The sequence below is a fragment of the Miscanthus floridulus genome, chromosome 19 (assembly GCF_019320115.1).
Source record: "Miscanthus floridulus cultivar M001 chromosome 19, ASM1932011v1, whole genome shotgun sequence".
Classification (NCBI taxonomy): domain Eukaryota; kingdom Viridiplantae; phylum Streptophyta; class Magnoliopsida; order Poales; family Poaceae; genus Miscanthus; species Miscanthus floridulus.
In genome coordinates this window covers 110,704,916-110,725,469 of record NC_089598.1, presented here as the reverse complement: position 1 = coordinate 110,725,469, position 20,554 = coordinate 110,704,916, and the positions used below count along the sequence as shown (strand labels likewise).

The 20,554-nt window shown below is 46.1% G+C and overlaps 1 protein-coding gene across 1 annotated transcript; it reads right to left on the bottom strand.

The window, feature by feature from the left end:
- Positions 1 to 8,336: 8,336 nt before the first annotated feature.
- On the bottom strand, positions 8,337 to 9,811 carry LOC136526613 (exocyst complex component EXO70E2-like). The gene is made up of 2 exons (XM_066519225.1): positions 9,491 to 9,811; positions 8,337 to 9,086 (listed from the first exon to the last, which is right to left on the bottom strand). Exons 1-2 carry the CDS (start codon positions 9,809 to 9,811, stop codon positions 8,337 to 8,339), a joined length of 1,071 nt encoding a protein of 356 aa, XP_066375322.1.
- Between the last annotated feature and the right edge of the window lie 10,743 nt (positions 9,812 to 20,554).

Below are 20,554 nucleotides of genomic sequence, written 5' to 3'. Positions count from 1 at the left end.
TACCACTAATATTACACAAGTATATCAAAGAATGTAAATGCAATGAGATGTAGAGATCGGTATACCGAGTCGGGCAAGTGTCCAATAAGAATACCAAGAGACAATTGACACAATATTTATCCCGAGGTTCACTTACTTGCTGGCAAGCTAGTCCCCATTGTGATGACGCACTCACTTGGTGGCTCGCGCGCTAATAGGCATACATAAGCCTAGCCTTACACAAAGGCGCCGTAAGAACCAACACCAGAGAGGGTACTCAATGTCATAAGCAATCTACTAGAGTACCTTTTCGCGATCTCCCGTGGGGACCAAGGTCAAGAACCCCTCACAAGAATACCGGGTGTGGCCACGAACAATCACCAACTCGTGTCAACACTCCTCCGCTACTCCAAGCTGTCTAGCTGGCGGCAACCACCAAGAGTAACAAGAATTCCCACAGCTCACACGATCACTAGTGCCACTAGATGCTCAAACTCTAAGCAAATGTAACTACGATCACTCCCAATCTCACCTGGATGAAGAATCAACGAAGGAGATGAGTGGGAGATGTTTGGCTTAGCTCACAAGTATGTATCACTGATGAAAATATCCAAGAGTGTGAGCCTAAGGCAGCCAACATCTATTTATAGAGCCCCAAGGCTCCACTAGCCATTACCCTTTCATTGGGCTGACTGTGGGAGCATCGGACGATACTGTGTCCACATTGGACGCTACCGCATCGTCCGATGCACCACGTGTCAGCGCGCGGTTACTCGACCGTTTGAATCAGACCATTGGCACCCAACGACTTTCTCTGCACGCGTCGCTCCTTAGCATCCGATGTCACATCAGATGCAATGCCGCCTATCATCTGATGTAACACAAACAGCATCCAGAGAGCTCTAGATCACATCGGACGCATCCGATGTTTCACATCGAACAAAACCCCAGCGTCCGATGTACATAGTGAAACTTTGTGTCCCTCACATGAACAGTAACATCGGGCTTGCTTCAGTCACATCGGACCCTAAAAAACAACGTCCGATGCATGCGTTGAATATCGCCCGAAGAATTATTTTCGAAGACAGAGAGCGACCAAAACACATCGGTCCATAGTGACATCGTTCGATGCTCTCTGTGAGGCCTGGCTGCACCTAGGGTTTGCCATCGGACCCAAACCGCTTGTGTTCGATGCCTGCGTCGTTATCGTCCGATGCAGCCAGAGCATCTCTTTCACTTCAACTCTTCAACCCTTGTGCAAACGTGTTAACTCCACAATGTTTTTCAACACTTGTGTATGTGAGTTAGCATTTCACAAGTCATTTTTCAAGGGTTGTTAGCACTCACTAGGTCCTAATGCACATGCATGGAGTTAAATCACCTAGTGGCACTAAATCATCACGATAGCCGAAAGAATTCCCCTCTTTATATGTAACACCTCGGTGTTACTCGATAATTAATTATCTTAAGCTGTGCTATTTCGCTGATGATTAATTATCTTAAGTCGTGTATTTCGCGCTTGACATGTTGGAACACTTGGTGGAGTAGAGCACGTTTGAAAAGGGTTGTGTTGACAACCAAAATTGTCCACTTTACGAACTTGTCAAAATTGTAGAACAGACTTCATTATCGCGTTCCTATCGTCGAGATGGTCAAAAATTATATATAGAACATCCAATTCGGAGTCCGGATGAAGGAGTTGCTCCCTCGAGAAAGTCTCACCCTGCTAGAACTTCTGACCCCTATCGGAAGTTCTGACTTCGGGCTAGACTAGAACATCTGACCCCAGTCGAAAGTTCTGACTGTGGGCAAGCCTAGAACTTCTGACCCCCACCAAAACTTCTGATTTTCGCAGTCAAACTCATGGGAGACACCGCGTGTACAGAGGCAGCGAGTGCCGCGCCGGTTGCACCCCTGTGCCATGGGTCCCGTTGTTTGCTGCCCATGCCACGACCGGTGTCGCGAAAGTCTTTCCGTGCCCGGGTATTCCACGCGGATTTTTTATTTTTAACACTTTTTGTAAACTAATTTTAAATCTAACACTGTTTTAATTTTTTTCTAAAACTAACACTTTTGGCCGCGCCTATTTCCCCGGCGCGGCGAAACGCCTGTGCCGCGCCATGCATGGTGGCGCGGCAAGAGGGATGATGTGGCGACGACCGGTGATGTGGCAGGGTCTGCCGCGCCACTGATCATGGCGCGGCAATGACACGCCCTGATTGGTGGCGTGGTAGAGCCGGCTAAAGGCCCGCAGCCCAGTCCCGCCTACCTATCGCACCTGGCTGCCTGTCCGCCGCGCCTTCACGCCCGCCGCGCCTGCCTGCCGCCCCGCCTGCTCGCCTGCCTGCCCGCCACTCCCAAGTGTTGTCGACGCCCGACCCTCTGTTGCCGCCTCCCTCCCTCCCTTTCCTCCCATTCCCTGGCCGCCTCCCTCCCTCCTCGGCCTCGTTTAAGGTAATGACGCACTTTTTATTTTCGTTTGAATGGTGAATTGAAATATTATGAATGGGAGTTAATGTTAGGAGGAAAATTATGTTTGGGAACTATGGGCTATGGTTTGGAGGAAGATATTAGTTTGATTTTGTCGATGTTAAGGTTAATTATTTAGTTAGAAGTATGTTTACCATGTATATTTTTGTTGCTATAAGTGTTGGTTATATTATTTGAGTTGCAATACAAATGATTATATTTTATATTAATTTGCGTTGTTTTGATTGATGTTTAATTTAAACCGTTTTATTAGATGGAAGACATGTTTTGGGAGCAGTTGTGGCGAAAACGGGGTCGTCCTAGAGAATTGTACCCCGACGAGTCTAGCAAAGATGCCCCCGTCCCTCCTGACCTCCCTGTCCCTAACTGTGACTGTGGTCATTCGGCCGACGTGTTTCAATCAAGACATCCAGACACAGCGGCTCGATGCTTCTACACATGCAGTCGTTTTAATGTAAGTAATTATTTTCGTATATTTTTTTCTTCATTTGTATTACTAGGTTACTAATATTTTGTTGGAATTTTGTTGTGTAGGCCCATGAGAGGTGCCTTTTCTTTCAGTGGATCGATGGTGCAGACAAGTTTGACCTCAGGTACCTACTTTTCGACGATTGGTGGAGAGGGCGACATTCACGAGAGCACTTTGAGCGGTGGGTTTCACCTCCCCCTAACTCCCCTCCAATGACAGCTAAGGAGAAGCACTTAGTCATAGTTAGACAACTCGAGGAGCCTCCTCTGTGCGATTGCGGAGATCGAGCTGTGATAAACCCTAAGAATACGTTGGAGTTTGTGTGTTCAAACAAGCATGAAGTAAGTGCAAAGTGTATGTGTTGAAATATTGAGCTATATGTGTTCATATACTAATGTCACCTTATTTAGGTGTTTTCAATGGCGAAGCGTCGTTTCAAGGAGTGGTTGTATGGTCCTAAGAACCAATGGCCGGAAGAACCGCCAAAGGTTAAGGAAAAGAAGAAAGAAAGGGTAATTTACAAAGCACTTCCTGTCATGTGCGAATGTGGTGTTAAATCCAACTATGGCCTAGTCCCTTCGGAGCTTGAAATAGACCATTATTACAGCCATATGGTTGACTATGATGAGGTTGGTTATTTTTGTGGTAAACATAAAATCGTATTTTGTTTCTTTTGCTAAGACATATATGATATAATTTTTCGTTTGAACAGAGCACTAGGAAATGCATGTGAAAATGTTATGATGGTCAAGCTAAGTTCTTGGATGAACTGAAGGGGAGGCAAGTAATTGCACAGAAAAGGGGATATGGACCTGACTACGTCAACCTATTCGTTAAACATCACAAAGACAAGATGCATGAGTTTGCTAGACAGCGCGGTATTCGTAACCCGATTGATGTCGGGCTTGATAAATGGGGATTGGAGAGACGGAGGGTGTTAGAGGAGGAGAGAGCAAGCAATGAGGCAAGGGAGGAGACAAGAGTACAGATGCAGGTCTTGAACGAGCATGTTGTTGCATTATATGCCAGTGTGTGCTTGAAAGCCATTTTTTTCGTTGTCTGATTTTAAATGTAATATAATCGCGTTGCTAACTGATTGTATTTTATACATGAAGGGATTGGATGCAGCGAGGACCATGACAGAGAGGTGGCTCGTGCAAGGTATGAGGAAAAGAAGTTAGATGAGCACAGAACGCGAGCTGGTCGTACCGTTCAATCACCGATTGTGTTGTCTGATGAGGGAGACGAGAATGAGAACGACACTGCCAGACTGAGCGAGTTCATCATTCTAGCAGAGGGGGGCTTGCAGGCGGAGGATACTGAGAACGACACTGGCAGACTTGGCGAGCTCATCGCTCTAGCAAAGGCAGGCTTGCAGGCGTAGGAGGATGACGACGCGTTCTTTACTCAGGCCGCAGATGAAGCGGAGGCCGCTTACTACAAGCGACACGCAAATCAGAGCAATGCAGGTGAATCTAGCCACATGAACGAGGAGGAAGAGAACGCGTTCTTGTCTCAGGCCGCAGATAAAGCGGAGGCCGCTTACTACAGGCGAAAGGCAGATCAGGGCAATGCAGGTGACCCTAGCCACAGCAACAGGGTTGTGGTAGAGGATTGGTACTTGGACGACGAGTTGCTTACTCGGTATGTTTCTGACTGAGGGTTTTTGATTGTGCCGTCTGTTAGTTTCATGCTTTATTAATGATCAATGTACCTATGTACTAGAACTTTCATTGTGTTGTTTTGTTTTCCTTTTGAACTATTGATGTATTGTACCCATGTATCATGTACTTGGATTAACCATGGTCGATCTTAAGTGATCCATCCGTTTGTCACCCTCCGACCCATCCGTTTGTCGCTCTCCGATGTATCTAAGTTTTTTTAATAATAGCGAATGCGTTGAGAATTTCTAAAACGAACAAAATCGAGTGAAATTATTGCGTCTTGTGTGTATAGTTCGTTATAATTTCACTCTTGGGATGGTAATTCCTCGATACGTACATTTATCTCCGGTGCTAGAACAAAGCAGAGTATACAGGCGATATAAAAGGATAAATAGGGAGTTTCTTCTGAGCTGTTCATCGCTTGAAGCAGGAAAGCAGGGACAGATACTTAGTGATCTCAGTGTTTCCTGTTTTGTACAGGTAAACATAAATGGAGCCGGAGAGCTCAGCTTTGTGAGATAGACAAAGATGTTTCTTCCATGGCTATAGTCTGTTCATTGTAAAAGAACATCTACTGACATTTGGCCATTTGGGCAAGTAAAAATGGTACCGATTACTGTTATATATAGCATCACGTACTAATCTGCCTCGTATGAAAAGTAAATCTTATAACACTGATCAATGTGTATAGAGGTTTACCATCCACCTTTACTAATCATTGCACTAGTGATCAATGTTTTGCTTAAGACGTCACGAGGGGGTGACGAAAAGTCCTCACCTGGATAATTTTCCACCAATACCGACAAAGCTGAGAATGGAGGGTGCCGGCCACCTAGTACAGGAGCGACACTTGAAGGTCAGAGAAGTATATGATAGGAGGAAGAGAGAAGGATTACAACACTTAACAAAACAACAATAGGATTCAGCTATCAGCTCTGCCTACTGACCGAAGCGAGTGCAAGCGCTACTTCCTAACCGTTGCCACCAGCAATGACATATTCTAAAGAATTCTAGCCCACATGCAGCTGTAAGGTATTGAGTTGGATCCAACAGACGACAGCTAAGAAGTTGTAAGGTATTGAGTCGGAGCCAACAGGCAGCAGCCGTGAGTAGCATCGCCTAAGAGCGTATCTGGGCTGCAACCGACGTCCACCAACGCCATTTGGGGAAAGGAAGCCTCAAAGTGGGAGGACCGCCAGGAGGAGAACGACGAGATCCAGAGAAGGAGATCAACATCCCCGCAACCCAGCATAAGATAAGGCGGAGCACTCAAGTAATCTAGAGGACATCACACCAAGTCGTTGATGGCGAGCACCTGACAGCAAGTAGTGTTTGCAGGAGGGTAGTCAGACCAACAACAAGATGGGGTGGGAGAGCAATCGGGGAGAGCAAAAGGCTGCGCCGAGCGCGGACGGAAGCATGTGTGCTTGCATCGATGCCTTCAAGAAAGGGAGTGAGAGCACAGGCTCGTAAGGGCTTTCGCCCCAAGACCTGCCCAATGGATTTAATAAGCCCGGACTGGCTTTCGTGATAGCAGGAGCTGGGATCTACAGTGACGCCTCCAGGGAGGGATATGACGACAGTTGCGCCATCGTCGCTCGCCTGCTAGGCTGGGTTTTCATCTAGATTCCATATGCCTATGGAGGCCAACCTAGAGCGCAATGCTGCAAACCGGACTCGGCGATGACAAGAAGTAGCCGAAGAGGACCAACGATGCCGGAGCTTGTAGAAGCCTACCACGCCCCCAGCCATGGCCCGACCAGTCGTGCTAGATCTGGCCGCCGCGGGCTGGCCCCGGCCAGTGGCCTTGCTCGACCGGCCGCTGCCTGCTGCAGGCAAGCGCACACGAGGGCGCCGGCAGCCTGGCCACTGCCACTGCAAGCCCCTGCCATCTGCAGCCGGCCGTCGCGGTGCTGGCCGCCTCCGCGCGGCTCGCGCTCGCCGCACGTCCCGCCAGCCACCATGCCCGGACGTCATCCGGGCCACACCACAGGAAGTTGGAGCCTGATCCGCGCCGCGCCCAGCAGCATGACTTAGCGCGCAGCTCCACCAGCAGGCCAGCGCCCGCTGGCCGCCGCGTCCCTCCGCCACGCGCTGGATCCGGGACGGGGGGGGGGGGGGGGGGGCGCCGGATCTAGGCCTAAGAGGGACCCGGATCTGATGCATCGAGCTCGCCGCCGGCCATCCTTGCGCCATGAAAAACCAACGTCGAGTGATGAAGAGGAGGGTAGGAGAGGAAGGGAGGGGATGGAGGCTGCTGCGGGGGAATTCCTGCGGGGTAGCCTTTTTGAGCGTCGCAGCGGGCCACTGCCACCGCTAGCCGGAGAGCTGCGGCGGTGGCCGGAGGAGCTGGCCAGCTCGGTCTTTAGCGGCGGTGGCGGGTGTCGCCCCCGAGACATTGCGGGGGGGGGGGGGGGGGGGGGGGGGGGGGGGACTTTTAGTAGCGATCAATGTCTCTTCCTAGGATCAATGGATTGCTGGTACAGTTAGCTAAGGCTATATGCTGATGAGACAGCTTAGCTCTGTGGATTCAGGTGGGCAACATGCACTTTGCGTCGTTGCCAGCGCTATTGGCTGTTTGGCCTTTGGCTTTGGGTAATAGGAACGCTGCTATCTGGCATCGAGTAGTGTCGGCAAGTTTCATTCGATTAGACCGTGTGTGCTCTCGCCAACTGGTTTCTTGCGAGTCATACAATGTTTTCACCTCCTCTTAATGAAATATTTGCCATGGCACAATCATAAAAAAACTCCTTCTCAGAAAAATGACAATGCATGACAGCATGAGGCATGATTTGTAGAGAAAAAGAAGAAGCACCCAACAAATGCAGATTCTTCATCTGGTAGATGCTACAAAATAAAATCTGGACAGCAGCACGGCTGCAACTGAGGGGCTGGACTAATAACTATTTCTGCCCAATGTGCTTCCGTAACCTAGAGACAACATACCATCTGTTTGTTGAATGCCCTTTCTCAAAACAGGTTTGAGGCGCCATAGCTCTTTGGTCCAGCAGAAGAAGTCTGGACCCAACAAATTGGATCACTCAGGACAGCATAAACCAATGGTTCCTACAGCTGGACGCTACTGAGCAACCATCAGTCCAAGAAGAAACAAGAGCCTTAGCAATGCTGACAGCTTGGTCGATTTGGCTTGAGAGAAACAACAGGATTTTTAATCAAACAGAAAGAACAGAACAACAGATTATTTGCAAGATCAAGGAAGAAGCTTGTGACTGGTGTACTGCAGGATATAAAACCCTGGAATTGATCATACCAGCACAAGTAGTACATCTAGATAACAACCGGAGCCACCCAGCAGAGGGAGTGTTAGATATGTAAATTAGAACAAGTAGTTTTTTAGGGGTGCCGAGCAGTCCAGTCTATGGAGCCTATGGCACACCCTATACAGTTCCTATCCTCTTGTAAATGAAAGCCGATGCCGGATCTTTAGAAAAAAAAAAAGAGAAAAAGAAGATCAGTAAGTAAACACCACTGTTGTTGGTACAAGCGCCTACAAAACACAAGGTACATTACATACATACAGCCGTCGGCTGCTCAACATTTATTCAGAAATGAATAGCACAAGGAGATACAAATTGCCAAATGAAGTTTTGCAGTGCTTCAAATTTTTTCCTACTTCATATACAGCCATTTCAAGCAACAAAGTTTAATTAGAATGCCAACACAAATGGAAACCTATGGTGACTTTATTTGTCCTCCGTGTTGCAATCTATTCATCATCCTTCAAACAGCTCTTGCAGCATCTCTTCCAGCTCCTGGGGAGTGAATTTTGGGTTGGTAACTTTGCTATCCTCTATGTATTTTGTATAGCCTGGAATTATTTTTTCGATGACAGATTTGCGCAGCCATTTCCTAAGCTCAGGATCTGGGACCTTCCATAGCTTTTGGGTTGTGTAGGTTTTCTGAAATTCAGACTCGAACTTGGACAATGGGGAGTACTTTGTCACCAGGTACAGTGGTGTAGGATTGAACAAGCATGACAACACCTGTATATAACTCTCTATATAGTGATCGACTTTGCGAGTGATGGCTGCCACATCGACTTTGATATAATAGTATTCGAGCTGTTCCCATATGAAGTTCAAGTTATTGAGCAAGAACAAGAAGCTGAGCCCTTGATCCAGGAATAATTGTGACATGGTGATGAGCTTTTCTTCAAGACAAGACACCATCTCTGCGATGAGGCTGATGAAAGGTGGTGCCTCTCCAAGTCCAGTCAGAGGCACATACTTACCAAGGCTAGCTGCTTCAGATACTAATGGGTTTACTGTGGAGTGATTGCACAGCAGGAAGTTGATGTCGTCCATTACTGAATAAGTGGCCTTGAGAATATCTGATGATCGTTGTGGAGTCTGAGTATCCATTGGCTTAATGACACCAGTCCTAATCTCCTCTAATGTGCTCCATATGGCCTCAAACGCCTTGCCCTGCTTTTCTGACAAGAGGCTCACCATCTCGTTCTTTATCTTTCAACTTGTGCAGAGGGTGTCGAATGGAATTGCAATTTGATCCCCAGTAACGCCTTGGACAGAGCACCATGTAAATGGAGACACGGAATGAAAGAGTCATAGACGTATGCTACCCCATGTATAAAAAGAGAATAGCTAAACATGATATCAACAAAAACGAGCATTTTCGACATGGTTTCTTGGGAAAACAGTGCAAACTGTAACGGTTTCAGACTAGTAGTAGCATGTTTCCCACTCTCAGGATGAGGAAGCTCTTCCTCTTGCTCATTAATACCGGGCATGCCCACAAAGCCATGACCATGATGGGGAAAGAAAGACGTCGTGAGACGAATGGTTTCCATGATTTCTATGAGAGCTCGACTCCAGCTCCATATCTCATCTATCGTAGGATGCCCGTGTACCCACGCAGATGCATAGTCAGCCACGTCGAGAAGGAGAACCCAGCGGACGCCCAGCTCCGAGAACCACCTCTCCAGGGCATCCATGCCACCGCCGCCTAAGATGCTGCGTTTCTCCGACGGCTCACGGAAGAATTCCTGAACCAGGTTTTCCATGTGCTTCATCATCTTCTTCTCCTTCAACGACTCCCCGGTTTCTTTGCGGGGCTTCTTTATTGGTTGAAGAAACTCGGCATCCTTTTCGTCGCTTTCTATCCAGGGCATGCCCACCCTGAGCTCCAAGTCCAATTGCAACAAGGCCGACTCCATAGAGATACCAGGCATGCGGCATGCCCACTCTGAGCTCCGATACCAATTCCAACTCCAGTTGCATAGAGACTGAGGACATGCGAGAGGCGCTAGATATGTAGGTAGTTGATGAGACTATGGTACCTGATCTGGAGCTGCTAACGGTGTGGGAACTGGATTCGGTTCCAGTCTCCTTTTGGCGCCGGTAGCTCCAACTCCATGAAGGCCCCCGGCCGCCATCCCTGCCCGTCACCTCCATGCCAATCATGGAGGGGCTAGGGGGGCTTCAGCCCCCCCCCCCCACCCACCGATTCTGAGCACGTGGAGTTTTCCTAAGTCATCTTTTAAAATTTTATGCATACATGTACTAGGTAAGAGGGGCTAAGGTTAAGAGAAGATAAAAAAGTCTATATTCTTTTGTTCAGCCCCTTCTAAATTTTTTTCTGGATTCGTCACTGATGCCAATTGCCCAGCTATAACTGCTGGAGAGGGCGTTTGCGTTTGGAACTTTGGATTGAAGAAAACGTGGTGGGAAGGAAATTAAGGGACGGTCGCCTTTTCAAAGCTTGGGTCCAGGTTTGGATTCCGTGTTTTTTATCTGGGCCGAGAGCAAAGCGGCTGCACTAGCCCACAATGTCTCACGCGCAAAAGGCAAATCACTAAATTTAATCAGAGTACTCCGTCCATCTCTAAATAAATCAATTCATAAAATCTGCCAGTTAACTTTATAGAAAAAAAGTAAATACATCTATATCATAAAATGAGTACCTTATAAAAATATATTTTATGATAAATCTAATAATACTAATTTGGTACCTAAGTCTTAACGTTTTTTTTTCAAAAAATTCGATTAAAATTTAAAGAGTTTGACTTAAGATAACTTTAGAAATCTATTTATTCAGAGATAGAGGGAGTATTCCTAAAGAAACTAAATTTAATCAGAGTGGATCTTTATTCTCAAATCATCATCACTCAAGGAAAAAAAAGGCAACCTAAGTGGAGCTGAGTGGAAACGAAATTTCTGGCCTCATGGCCCGTGGAAAAATTTGGAAACTTTTAAAAAATGCTAAGGCCTTTAAATTTAATTCTGATTTCACTAATGAATCTATTACAATAATAACTTCGGAAAAGGATCCTACTTAAATATATCAATATCTGGATGACATATGTAGACGATCAATTTTTCCAATAAAGGTAGAACATTTTTTTATTATATTGAGAGGGACAATGTTTTAGGTTCCATGAGAAAATTATTCTATCTTATTGAGAAAAAGTTTGAGGTTCGAGAGAATAATGTTATAGGCCCACAATAAAATATTCCATGTTTAGGACAAAATGTTTTAGCGTCTGGAGAAAATTGTTGCACGTACAATATGCTACCTCAAAAAATCTAGCTTAAATGAAAGTGTTCCATCATCATAACTAAAACATTTTTCTACGTCCATTATGGCGTGACCGATTTGTTTTGTGTTAAGCCCAGCGATATTGCTAGCGGTGGCGTGAATGGATTTTTTTTTATTTTAATATTTTTTGAAAACTAATTTTAAATCTAACACGGTCGGTTTTTTTTTAAACTAACACTTTTAGCCGCGCCTATTGCCATAGCGTGGCCAAATACCTGTGCCGCGCGCATGCATGGTGGCGTGACAGCGGGCTGACGTGGCGGCGACCGGAATCGCGACCGTTGACGTGGCAGGGCTCTGCCGCGCCACCGATTTTGGCGCGGCAGTGCCGCGCCACGGCGCATGGCGCGACAAGGGAGGATGATTTGACGGGTCACAATAATGCTGCTACGCTTGGCTGCAGTGCAGTGTAGGTGCAGGTTTCCCATTTATCGTAGTGCAGTGTAGGCGCAGGTGCAGTCTGCTCCGCTCGGCTGCAGATTTTCCATTTCCCTTGAGGTCAGTCTTGTGTTATGTCCAACCAGAGCTAGGTCTATCATCTGTGTGTGTGCATGTATTCATTGTGCTTGCTCAAGGTTAGGCCCCGTTTAGATCCAAAATTTTTTGGATTTTGGCTACTGTAGCACTTTCGTTTGTATTTGACAATTAGTGTCTAATTATGGACTAATTAGGTTCAAAAGTTTCGTCTCGCGATTTTTCACCCAACTGTGCAATTAGTTTTTTTTCGTCTACATTTAGTACTCCATACATGTGCCGCAAGATTCGATGTGACGGGTACTACGCAAAATTTTTTAAATCTAAATAGGCCTTTAGTGTGTGTGCAAGAAAAACACAGAACCGGCCGGCTGGTGGTGGATGCGAGAGGCTTTTCGCTGTCTGTCGCTGCTGCCTGTCACTGCCTGTGACCTGGTAAGTCTCCCAGCCAGGAGAAAGATACGGTGGGGCCCTGACAAAAAAATCCACATTCCGTGGACCTAAACGCCCCCGCCGCGGGCCCAGTGGGTGCGATCCGCCGGCCACTTGGCCTGCAAGTTGGGTGTCCTGATATTTTTGTGATGGGAACAGGGAGAAAATGAAATGAACAAACTGACAGCGACACCTTGTCTGCGTGACTTGTCAACGCGGTGGCATCGTCTCCGCTTGTGGAGCGTGCCCACCCACGTTCGATTCCCAGTTGGGACGAACGGGCGTCGCATGGGTATTTCTCCAGATTTGTTTCGTGCAGATTCTAAATACTCGTGTGATGTTATTATGGGACTATGACGTGCCTGTCGTCTACGAGGCTCGTGTGGCTTCGGTGATCTCCAGAAGAACGTTTGAGGTGTATAGGTTGTAGCTTCTAGGGGTGTGCGTGTGTATAGTGGTGTGAGTGAGTTGTGTAGAGTACAGATACTACAACTTGTACACTAGGAGTCCAGGCTAAAAAAAAGCTGAAGTGTGTAGTACGGTGGGAGAGGTCTAAGTTACGAGTTGTTATAATTTTTTTAGGTACCTAGTTTTTATTTGTATCTTTTTTTAGCCTGGACTCATAGTGTATAATTTGTAATATATGTACTCTACACAACACACTCACACCATCACACACACGCACACCCCTAGAAGTTACAACCTATACACCTTAAACGTCCTTCTGTAGATCACTGAAGCCACACTTTTTATTTGTATCTAAAAAAGCACTTATAATTTAGAATGGAATGAGCAGTTATTAAAGGTCCTTTTTTTGTGGCCAGAATTAATAACCAATCCCCCTTAATGAAAATATTGCGAGATGTCTAGTTTTGAGTTCTTTTTTATTTATAAGAAAGATTCAAGAAAGATGAAATTCTAAAAGCTTCAGCGCTTAACAAAAAACGATGCCATCTTTATGTTCTTATTATTATTAGTTACTTGAAGCTTCAAGAAAAGCTAGCTATACTAGATAAAACCATCGTTCTGATAACTTGTACGAGCGTGTGGCATTCAAGAGGCCGCATTATGTGAACAAGGATCTTAGTTCCAACTTCCAAATTTGAGTTAGGTGTGTTTGGTTGAGCCATGGCTTCTCGAAAAGTTCTTGTATGAGTTCTGGTCTGTGGGAAAGACAAAAGCCATTTGGTTGAACAATTGTTCCTTTTGGAAAAACTACCGGCACCAGACCCCACATGTTAACCACCCATCAGGTTGACTTCATTAGGTCGCGACCACAACGAAGCTGCTCGAGGAGGAGCTCTCACACGCGGAGAGCTGCCCGGGGCGGGCTCGTGGCCATGGCTAGACCTAAGCATTTTGCAAGTTGGGTCAGGTTTAGGCCAGGCTGACCGGATGACCGTCCCACTAGGAGCATGTCGAGGAAGCGAGAAGTCCCACGGCTCCTTTCTGTCGGTGTGTAGGATGGAGAAAAGATGAACCGGTATTCTCCACTTACAAGTGGCAGGTTGGTAAATTTTATGAAAGTCTCTCCGCACGGCCGGTGAGAACAAGTTTGGAGGTGCTGTGAAATTATAAGTTTGGTGGTGCTGTGAAATTATGCAGGTTGGTAAATTTTATGTAAATCTAATGCAGCAACTTTTTGTAGCACAAACTTTCTTCATGTGATTAGACTGTTTTTTTGTCAAAGTTAACAAATTTTGGATTTTGAAATCCATGCGCGCTTATACGTTTGCGCTTATTCGTCGTCACAGGCAGTGCAGGCACACCACACACGGATGACTGACGGATACAAGCAGCAGCGACAGACAGCGAAAAGCCTCTCGCATCCACCACCAGCCGGCCAGTTCTGTGTTCTTCTTGCACACACACTAAGGGGGTGTTTGGTTCCGGGGACTAAATTTTAGTCCCTGTCACATCGGATGTTTGGACACTAATTTAGAGTATTAAATATATTTTAATTACAAAACTAATTACACAGATGGAGACTAATTTACGAGACGAATCTATTAAGCCTAATTAGTGCATGATTTGACAATGCGGTGCTACAGTGCATATGCGCTAATGATCGATTAATTAGGCTTAATAGATTCGTCTCGTAAATTAGTCTCCATCTGTGTAATTAGTTTTGTAATTAGAATATATTTAATACTCTAAATTAGTGTCAAACATCCGATGTGACATGGACTAAAAATTAGTCCCCGGAACAAACACCCCCTAACCCTTGAGCAAGCACAATGAATGCATGCACACACACACAGATGACAGACCCAGCTCTAGTTGGACCTAACACAAGACTGACCAGACCAATCATGCAGTGGGTTCATGGAAATGCAGTGCATGCACCACAAGGGAAATGAGAAATCTGCAGCCGAGCGGAGCAGACTGCACTTGCACCTGCACCTGCACCTGCACCTACACTGCACTGCGATAAATGGGAAACCTGCACCTACATCTGCACCTACACTGCACTGCAGCCGAGCGTAGTAGCATTATTGCGACCAGTCAAATCATCCCTTTCCGTGCCAAGATTGGTGGCGCAGTAGACCCCTGCCACGTCAACAGTCGCAATTCCGGTCGCCGCCACGTCAGCCCTCTGCCGCGCCACCATACATGACGCGGCACATGCATTTGACCGTGTCAGGGCAATAGGCGCGGCCAAAAATGTTAGTTTTTTTAAAAGAAAAAAACCAACCGTGTTAGATTTAAAATTAGTTTTTAAAAAATGTTAAAATTAAAAAAAATCGCGTGAATAAGGAGTCGAGCCCAGCGATATTGCCAGTGGCAGCGTGCCCGAGGAATCAAGTCTGGCGATATTGCTGACAGCGGCATGCATGCCTCAGTGATGAAAGGTGAGCCGGCAGCGTAGCTAATTAGGTAAATAAGGGCTAGTTTCGTTCCACTTAGGGCCTGTTTGGTTACCTCACCTCCTCCTAAAATTCTTGTCACATCGAATGTTTAGACACATGCATGGAGTATTAAACATAGATTAATTACGAAACTAATTGTATAACTTGCGACTAATTTGCGAGACGAATCTTTTAAGCCTAATTAGTCCATGATTTGACAACGTGGTGCTACAGTAAATATGTGCTAATGACAGATTAATTAGGCTTAAAAAATTCGTCTCGGAAATTAGCCTCCATCTATGTAATTAGTTTTGTAATTAATCTATATTTAATGCTCCTTATTAGCATCTAAATATTCGATGTGACATAAATTTTAGGAGCGACTAAAGAACCAAACACCCCCTTAGTCTACCTGTTTGATCGGGCGATTCGGAAAAATAGGACTCAAAACATAGATCGTGGGTAGATTTGACATTGGATCCATATTTATAGACACAGATAAACTCACTTCATCCAACCGAATGTCATCGTAATCGAGAGTCAATCTTTCGAGTGTCATTTTTTCAAATTTTTTGTTTGGATCCAGGGACTAATGATCTTAATGAACAAAGATCAAAATGTCTTTCTTATCTTCTTCCTTTGTCTCCTTCCCTCGCCAGCCAGATCCAGCAGCGCTCCCCGCACGACCGCTCCACCCGCCGCTGAACCATCCCAGCCAGCCAGATCCAGCGATTCCGAGCCCTCCCCATCCTGATTCCTCTCCGGTGGCGCGAGGGAAGGGCAGGGGAAGATGAGGGGCGCCGCTGCCGACGGAAGGGCATGCTCCGCCTCCTTGCCCGCGCCGTTTCTAGAGAAGAGGAGAGGGACGGAGGAGGAGAAGATGAGGGCGCCGCCGCTGTCGGAGGGGAGGAAGTGGAGGCGTCGACGGAGGAGGAGATGAGGGCGCCGCCGCCGTCGGAGGAGAGGAAGTGGAGGCGTCGACGGAGAAGAAGATGAGGGCGCCGGCAGCGCGCGGCCCCATGGCCGGCGGGCACGGTCCCTGCGATGTCGGGGAAGGCGAAAGAGAGGCTATGGACGGAGCTCAGCGGCAGCTCCTCGGGCATTAATGAGAGGGCAGAGGGTGTCCTTTTCCCAGTTTAGTCCCCTTCATCTCAGTGGACTAATGGTCTAAACTAGTTTAGTCATTTTTTAGTCACCTTATTTGTAATTTAGTGACTAAAATGAGCCAAAACCAGATCACTAAACTTTAGTCACATGAAACAAACAGGGCCTAAGAAGGCACTGTAGGGCTATCACTGCCACCACGCCACAACTCCTGATCCTCGCCATCGTCGCTGCACCTAGGGCTCCTTTCCTTCTTCCTCTCCGGTGCGTCTACCGGAGATAAGAAGGGGAGAGGACTCATCTCTTTAATTTCTTGTATTTTTTTCATTTGCTTAGGGTTTAGTCTAAATAAATCTTTCAGCGAAATCAAATGATTTTTCCGCCGGGACCGTGTTTCCTGCGATGACTTCGATGATTGCCACGACGAGATCGTCGTTGTAGGCGTCGATTTCAACGGCAGATGGCCAAGTTGTGGCCATTATCTTCAAGGAGAGGGGTGCTTCTAGGCACCCCAACGAAGACAGCTATCCGGGTCATCGATCTCATCATGGTTGGCCGTGGAGAGGAAAAATCAAGGTTTGAAGATGATGAATCTGCATCCTATGCTGCTTCTGACGATGTAACTGCCGATATTCTTTCATCGATTTAGATACGTTTTGGACTGGTTCTGAAGCGTTGGAGCTTGCGGCATGTCCAATGTTTTGGGGTTGGTCGTTGGATTTGGTATAAGGACTGCAATTTGACTCCAACGTTTGAGGGATGTCATTGGGAAAGAAGAAGAAGATGGAAGAATCTGGATAGAATATTGTGTATTTTTTATTTTAGATTTTTTTCATATGTAATTTGAGGATGTACTGTGCCGAGTTTTAATAATCCCCCTTCCCCTTGAAAAAAAACCAGAGGGTGTATTTTAGAGTTGGGTAAAATTGTTTTTAGAGGTAATAACCTGTAAAAACCGACGGAGGCTGCTCTAGCGATTTGTTTCCTGCGTAGAGATGGCGCGGACGCAAGATCCGAAAGTCAGATGGATGGATTTCGGAACGTGGTAAGTACGTGTGATTTTTCTGATCTTGGATTTATTGGATTACCATACACATGTGGGACAATCGACAGCAGGGTGATCACAACATCAAAACTCGTCTCGACAGAGGTTTTGTTGATACAGCCTTTACTGATATGTTCAGAGATACTAAGGTTTGGCACGTGCAAACGACTGAATCTGATCACTGCTGTCTGATCATAGAGTGCTGACGTGGTCGGAGAACCAGAGGTAGAAGGAGATGAAATTTCAAGTATGAAAATATGTGGCGTCGGGACCCTACCTATGTGTAGAGGAGACCTGGGGGGGATGCTACAGCCGTCCAGGACATGAGCCAGTTGCAGTCTACGCTACGGAGGCTGCAGTCATCTCTCCAGGAGTGGGAGCGCTCAGTTGTTGGCTTGGTTCGGAATGACTTGGCAAGGCTGCGCCGGGACCTTGAGGTCTTGAGGATGAACGTAGTCTGTCTATCTGCACTGGACCATCACGGTGCGAGAAGCAGCTAATGTCCAGCATAGCTGAACTTCTAGCTAGGGAAGGGATTATGGAGAAGCAGGGGTCGAGGATCTCCTGGCTCAAGGATGGCGATCAGAACACAAAACTGCTTCAAGCGAGGTCAAAAGAATAGGTGAAAATCAACCATATCAATGCCTTGCGTTCTTCTAAAGGTGCTCTAATGACCGACAAGAAGGACATAGAAGAGTTGGCGAACAATTTCTACAGGGAGTTGTTCACCGTCCAACCGGAGCTGTCTGTTGAGGAGGTGTTGGCTCATGTGCCGACTCAGAGTTACAACTGCTATGAACGATGCTCTCGATGCACTGTACTCAGGAAGTCGACCGGGCTCTCTCTATGTTAGGCGCCAACAAAGCCCTGGGGCCTGACAGATTCACGGCCGGGTTCTTTTAGACTCACTGGGCGGCCGTCGGGCCAAGTGTTAAGAATGTTGTTCTAAATTTTTTGAATGGCGTGCAGATGCCAGAAGGAATTAATCAAACGACGATTGTGCTCATTCCAAAGATTAAGAACCCGCAAAATCTCAAGAGCTTCAGGCCTATCTCTCTATGTAATGTCATTTATATAAATTGTGCTCTAAAGTTCTTGCTAACAAACTTCAGTTTTTTCTGGATGAGATTATCTCTGCAGAACAAAGTAACTTTGTTCCAGGACGGCTAATGACAGACAATGTTCTTGTTGCTTATGAATGCAGCCACTACTTGAAGAGGAAGATGGGGGCGTGTGCTGTCAAACTTGACATAGCAAATGCCTATGATCGGGTGGAGTGGGAATATTTACAAGGTATGATGCTTCAACAGGGTTTCTCGGAGAATTTTTGTGACAATTGTGATGAGGTGTGTCACTACGGATCCTTCTCAGTGCGGGTTAATGACTTAATGGTCACCTATCCAGCCCCTTCAAACCTACGAGGGGTATACGTCAAGGTGAGCCTATTTCCCCGTACCTGTTTTTTTATGTTCAGAGGGTCTTTCCGGTCTGAAGTCAATTGGTCCAGTGCATTTCTCTAGGGGAGTAAGTGTTGTTGTTCATGCTCCTTGGATTTCGCACCTTCTGTTCACAGATGATTGCATTGTGTTCTCTGAAACTTCGTGAAGGGGGGCTAGTCAACTTCAGGAAATTCTGAATTTTTGCAGCAAAGGGTCTGGATAGCTGGTGAACAAGGATAAGTCAGCTGTACTTTTTAGCTCCAACTGTCATGATAAAGACAAGGTGGAGGTGAGATCAATATTGCAAATTGAAAAGGAAGCGCCGGAGAAATATTTGGGTCTACCTACAGCTCTTGGGTGCTCAACAAAAGAAGCTTTTGAGTACATGCCAACAAGACTGAAGAAGCTAGTAGGGGCGTGGAGTATGTGGAAAGGAAGCGAGCTGCGCAGGGAGGGAGGTTCTGTTGAAATCGGTTGCACAAGCAGTACCAACCTACCCAATGAGTTGCTTTCTAATTCCTAATGATACTTGTCGAAAGATGAAGACAGTGATCTCGAACTATTGGTGGGGCAATTCCGCTAATAATAGGCATATGCACTAGCAGCGATGGGAACCGTTGACTCGTCCAAAGGTTTCTAGAAGGATGGGGTTCCAAGACTTGAGGATGTTTAATCGGGCAATTTTGGGGAAGCAGGGACGATGGAGGTTGATCGATAACCCAAACTCATTGTGTGCGAGGGTTTTAAAAGGACGATATTACCATGATACGGATGTTTTGACAGCATCTAGGAAAAAACACGCCAACCAAACTTGGCGTGCGATCCTAGCAGGGAGAGAGGTGCTGTAGAAAGGACTCTTGAGAAGAATGGTGATGGGAGCTCGACAAACATTTGGCATGACAGATGGATCCCAAACCACTTTGATGGGAAGCCAATCGTCTTGCCTGATGATCCGCAAGTGTCTACGGTGTCAGAACTCATCACATCGAGTGGTGGCAGGAACAAAGAGCTGATCAAGCAAACCTTCTATAACACCCTCGGGTTAAGCTTAATTAAAAATGCTTAATCATGTCAGGAGCATCATAATAATCCTTCATTTAATGTTGTAGTGTTTGATTAAGCTTTTTGTTTATGTATAAATGTTATGCCAAAACTCTAGAAAATGGATAAGTAGTGATGTGCCCTTAATATTTCATGCCTTGAAAAATGATTTTATTTGAGCAAAAATTATGTAAAACTTGGGTTAATTATTTTTATCAAAATTGGAGTTCTATTTTAGTATATTAAAATGAACATTTGCTTATGTGAGAAATGTGTAGCTTGATAGTTTCATTAGGGTCTCAAAAATTGAAACTAAAATGCAATTCGGCCTCACTAGGCTAAATTTCCTAAGTCTGGAAACTGAGTGGCACTGCAATGTTGGCATGCTGTGTTCAATTGATTTTTTATTAGCACTTAAGTGAAACCTTGCTTTGTTTTGAAGTATAAACTATCATCTTTGAGTTTGTTTAGTTGGTTACATGTTTCACAATCTTTTAGCCACCGAAAATCATGCTCAAAATCCCATAGAATGTGCTGTGTTGGGTCGGTTCATGAACTGGTGCGCGTTTGACAAACCAATTTTGGCACTGCTCTATCTCCCTCTCTACTGATCGAAACTAGGGCAGCTTTAATAGTTTTGGAAGCCCATAGTGCCTGCTTGAGATTGGTGCCCTAATCGGGCTAGGGCACCACAGTGTTTTTGGCGAAATTTCGCACGCCAAAAATTGTGCATCGCACGGGTTCGGCTGATGGGCTCATTGTTTAATTCTTATTCACTCTGTCTTCCTCGAGCTCCTCAGCTACATCTAGCTCTTCCACGTTTTCTTCCACGACCGGCACCATGGGCAGAGCCGTGAACGGATGGAGATTGCGAGGCTGTGGTTCTCCGTCTGAATCGGAGGTCACTATGCCAAAACAGCACAAAAGGAGATACCTTAATCAATGATATGGAATTAAAACACGTCACTAATTTAATATCAGTGATTTGGGTA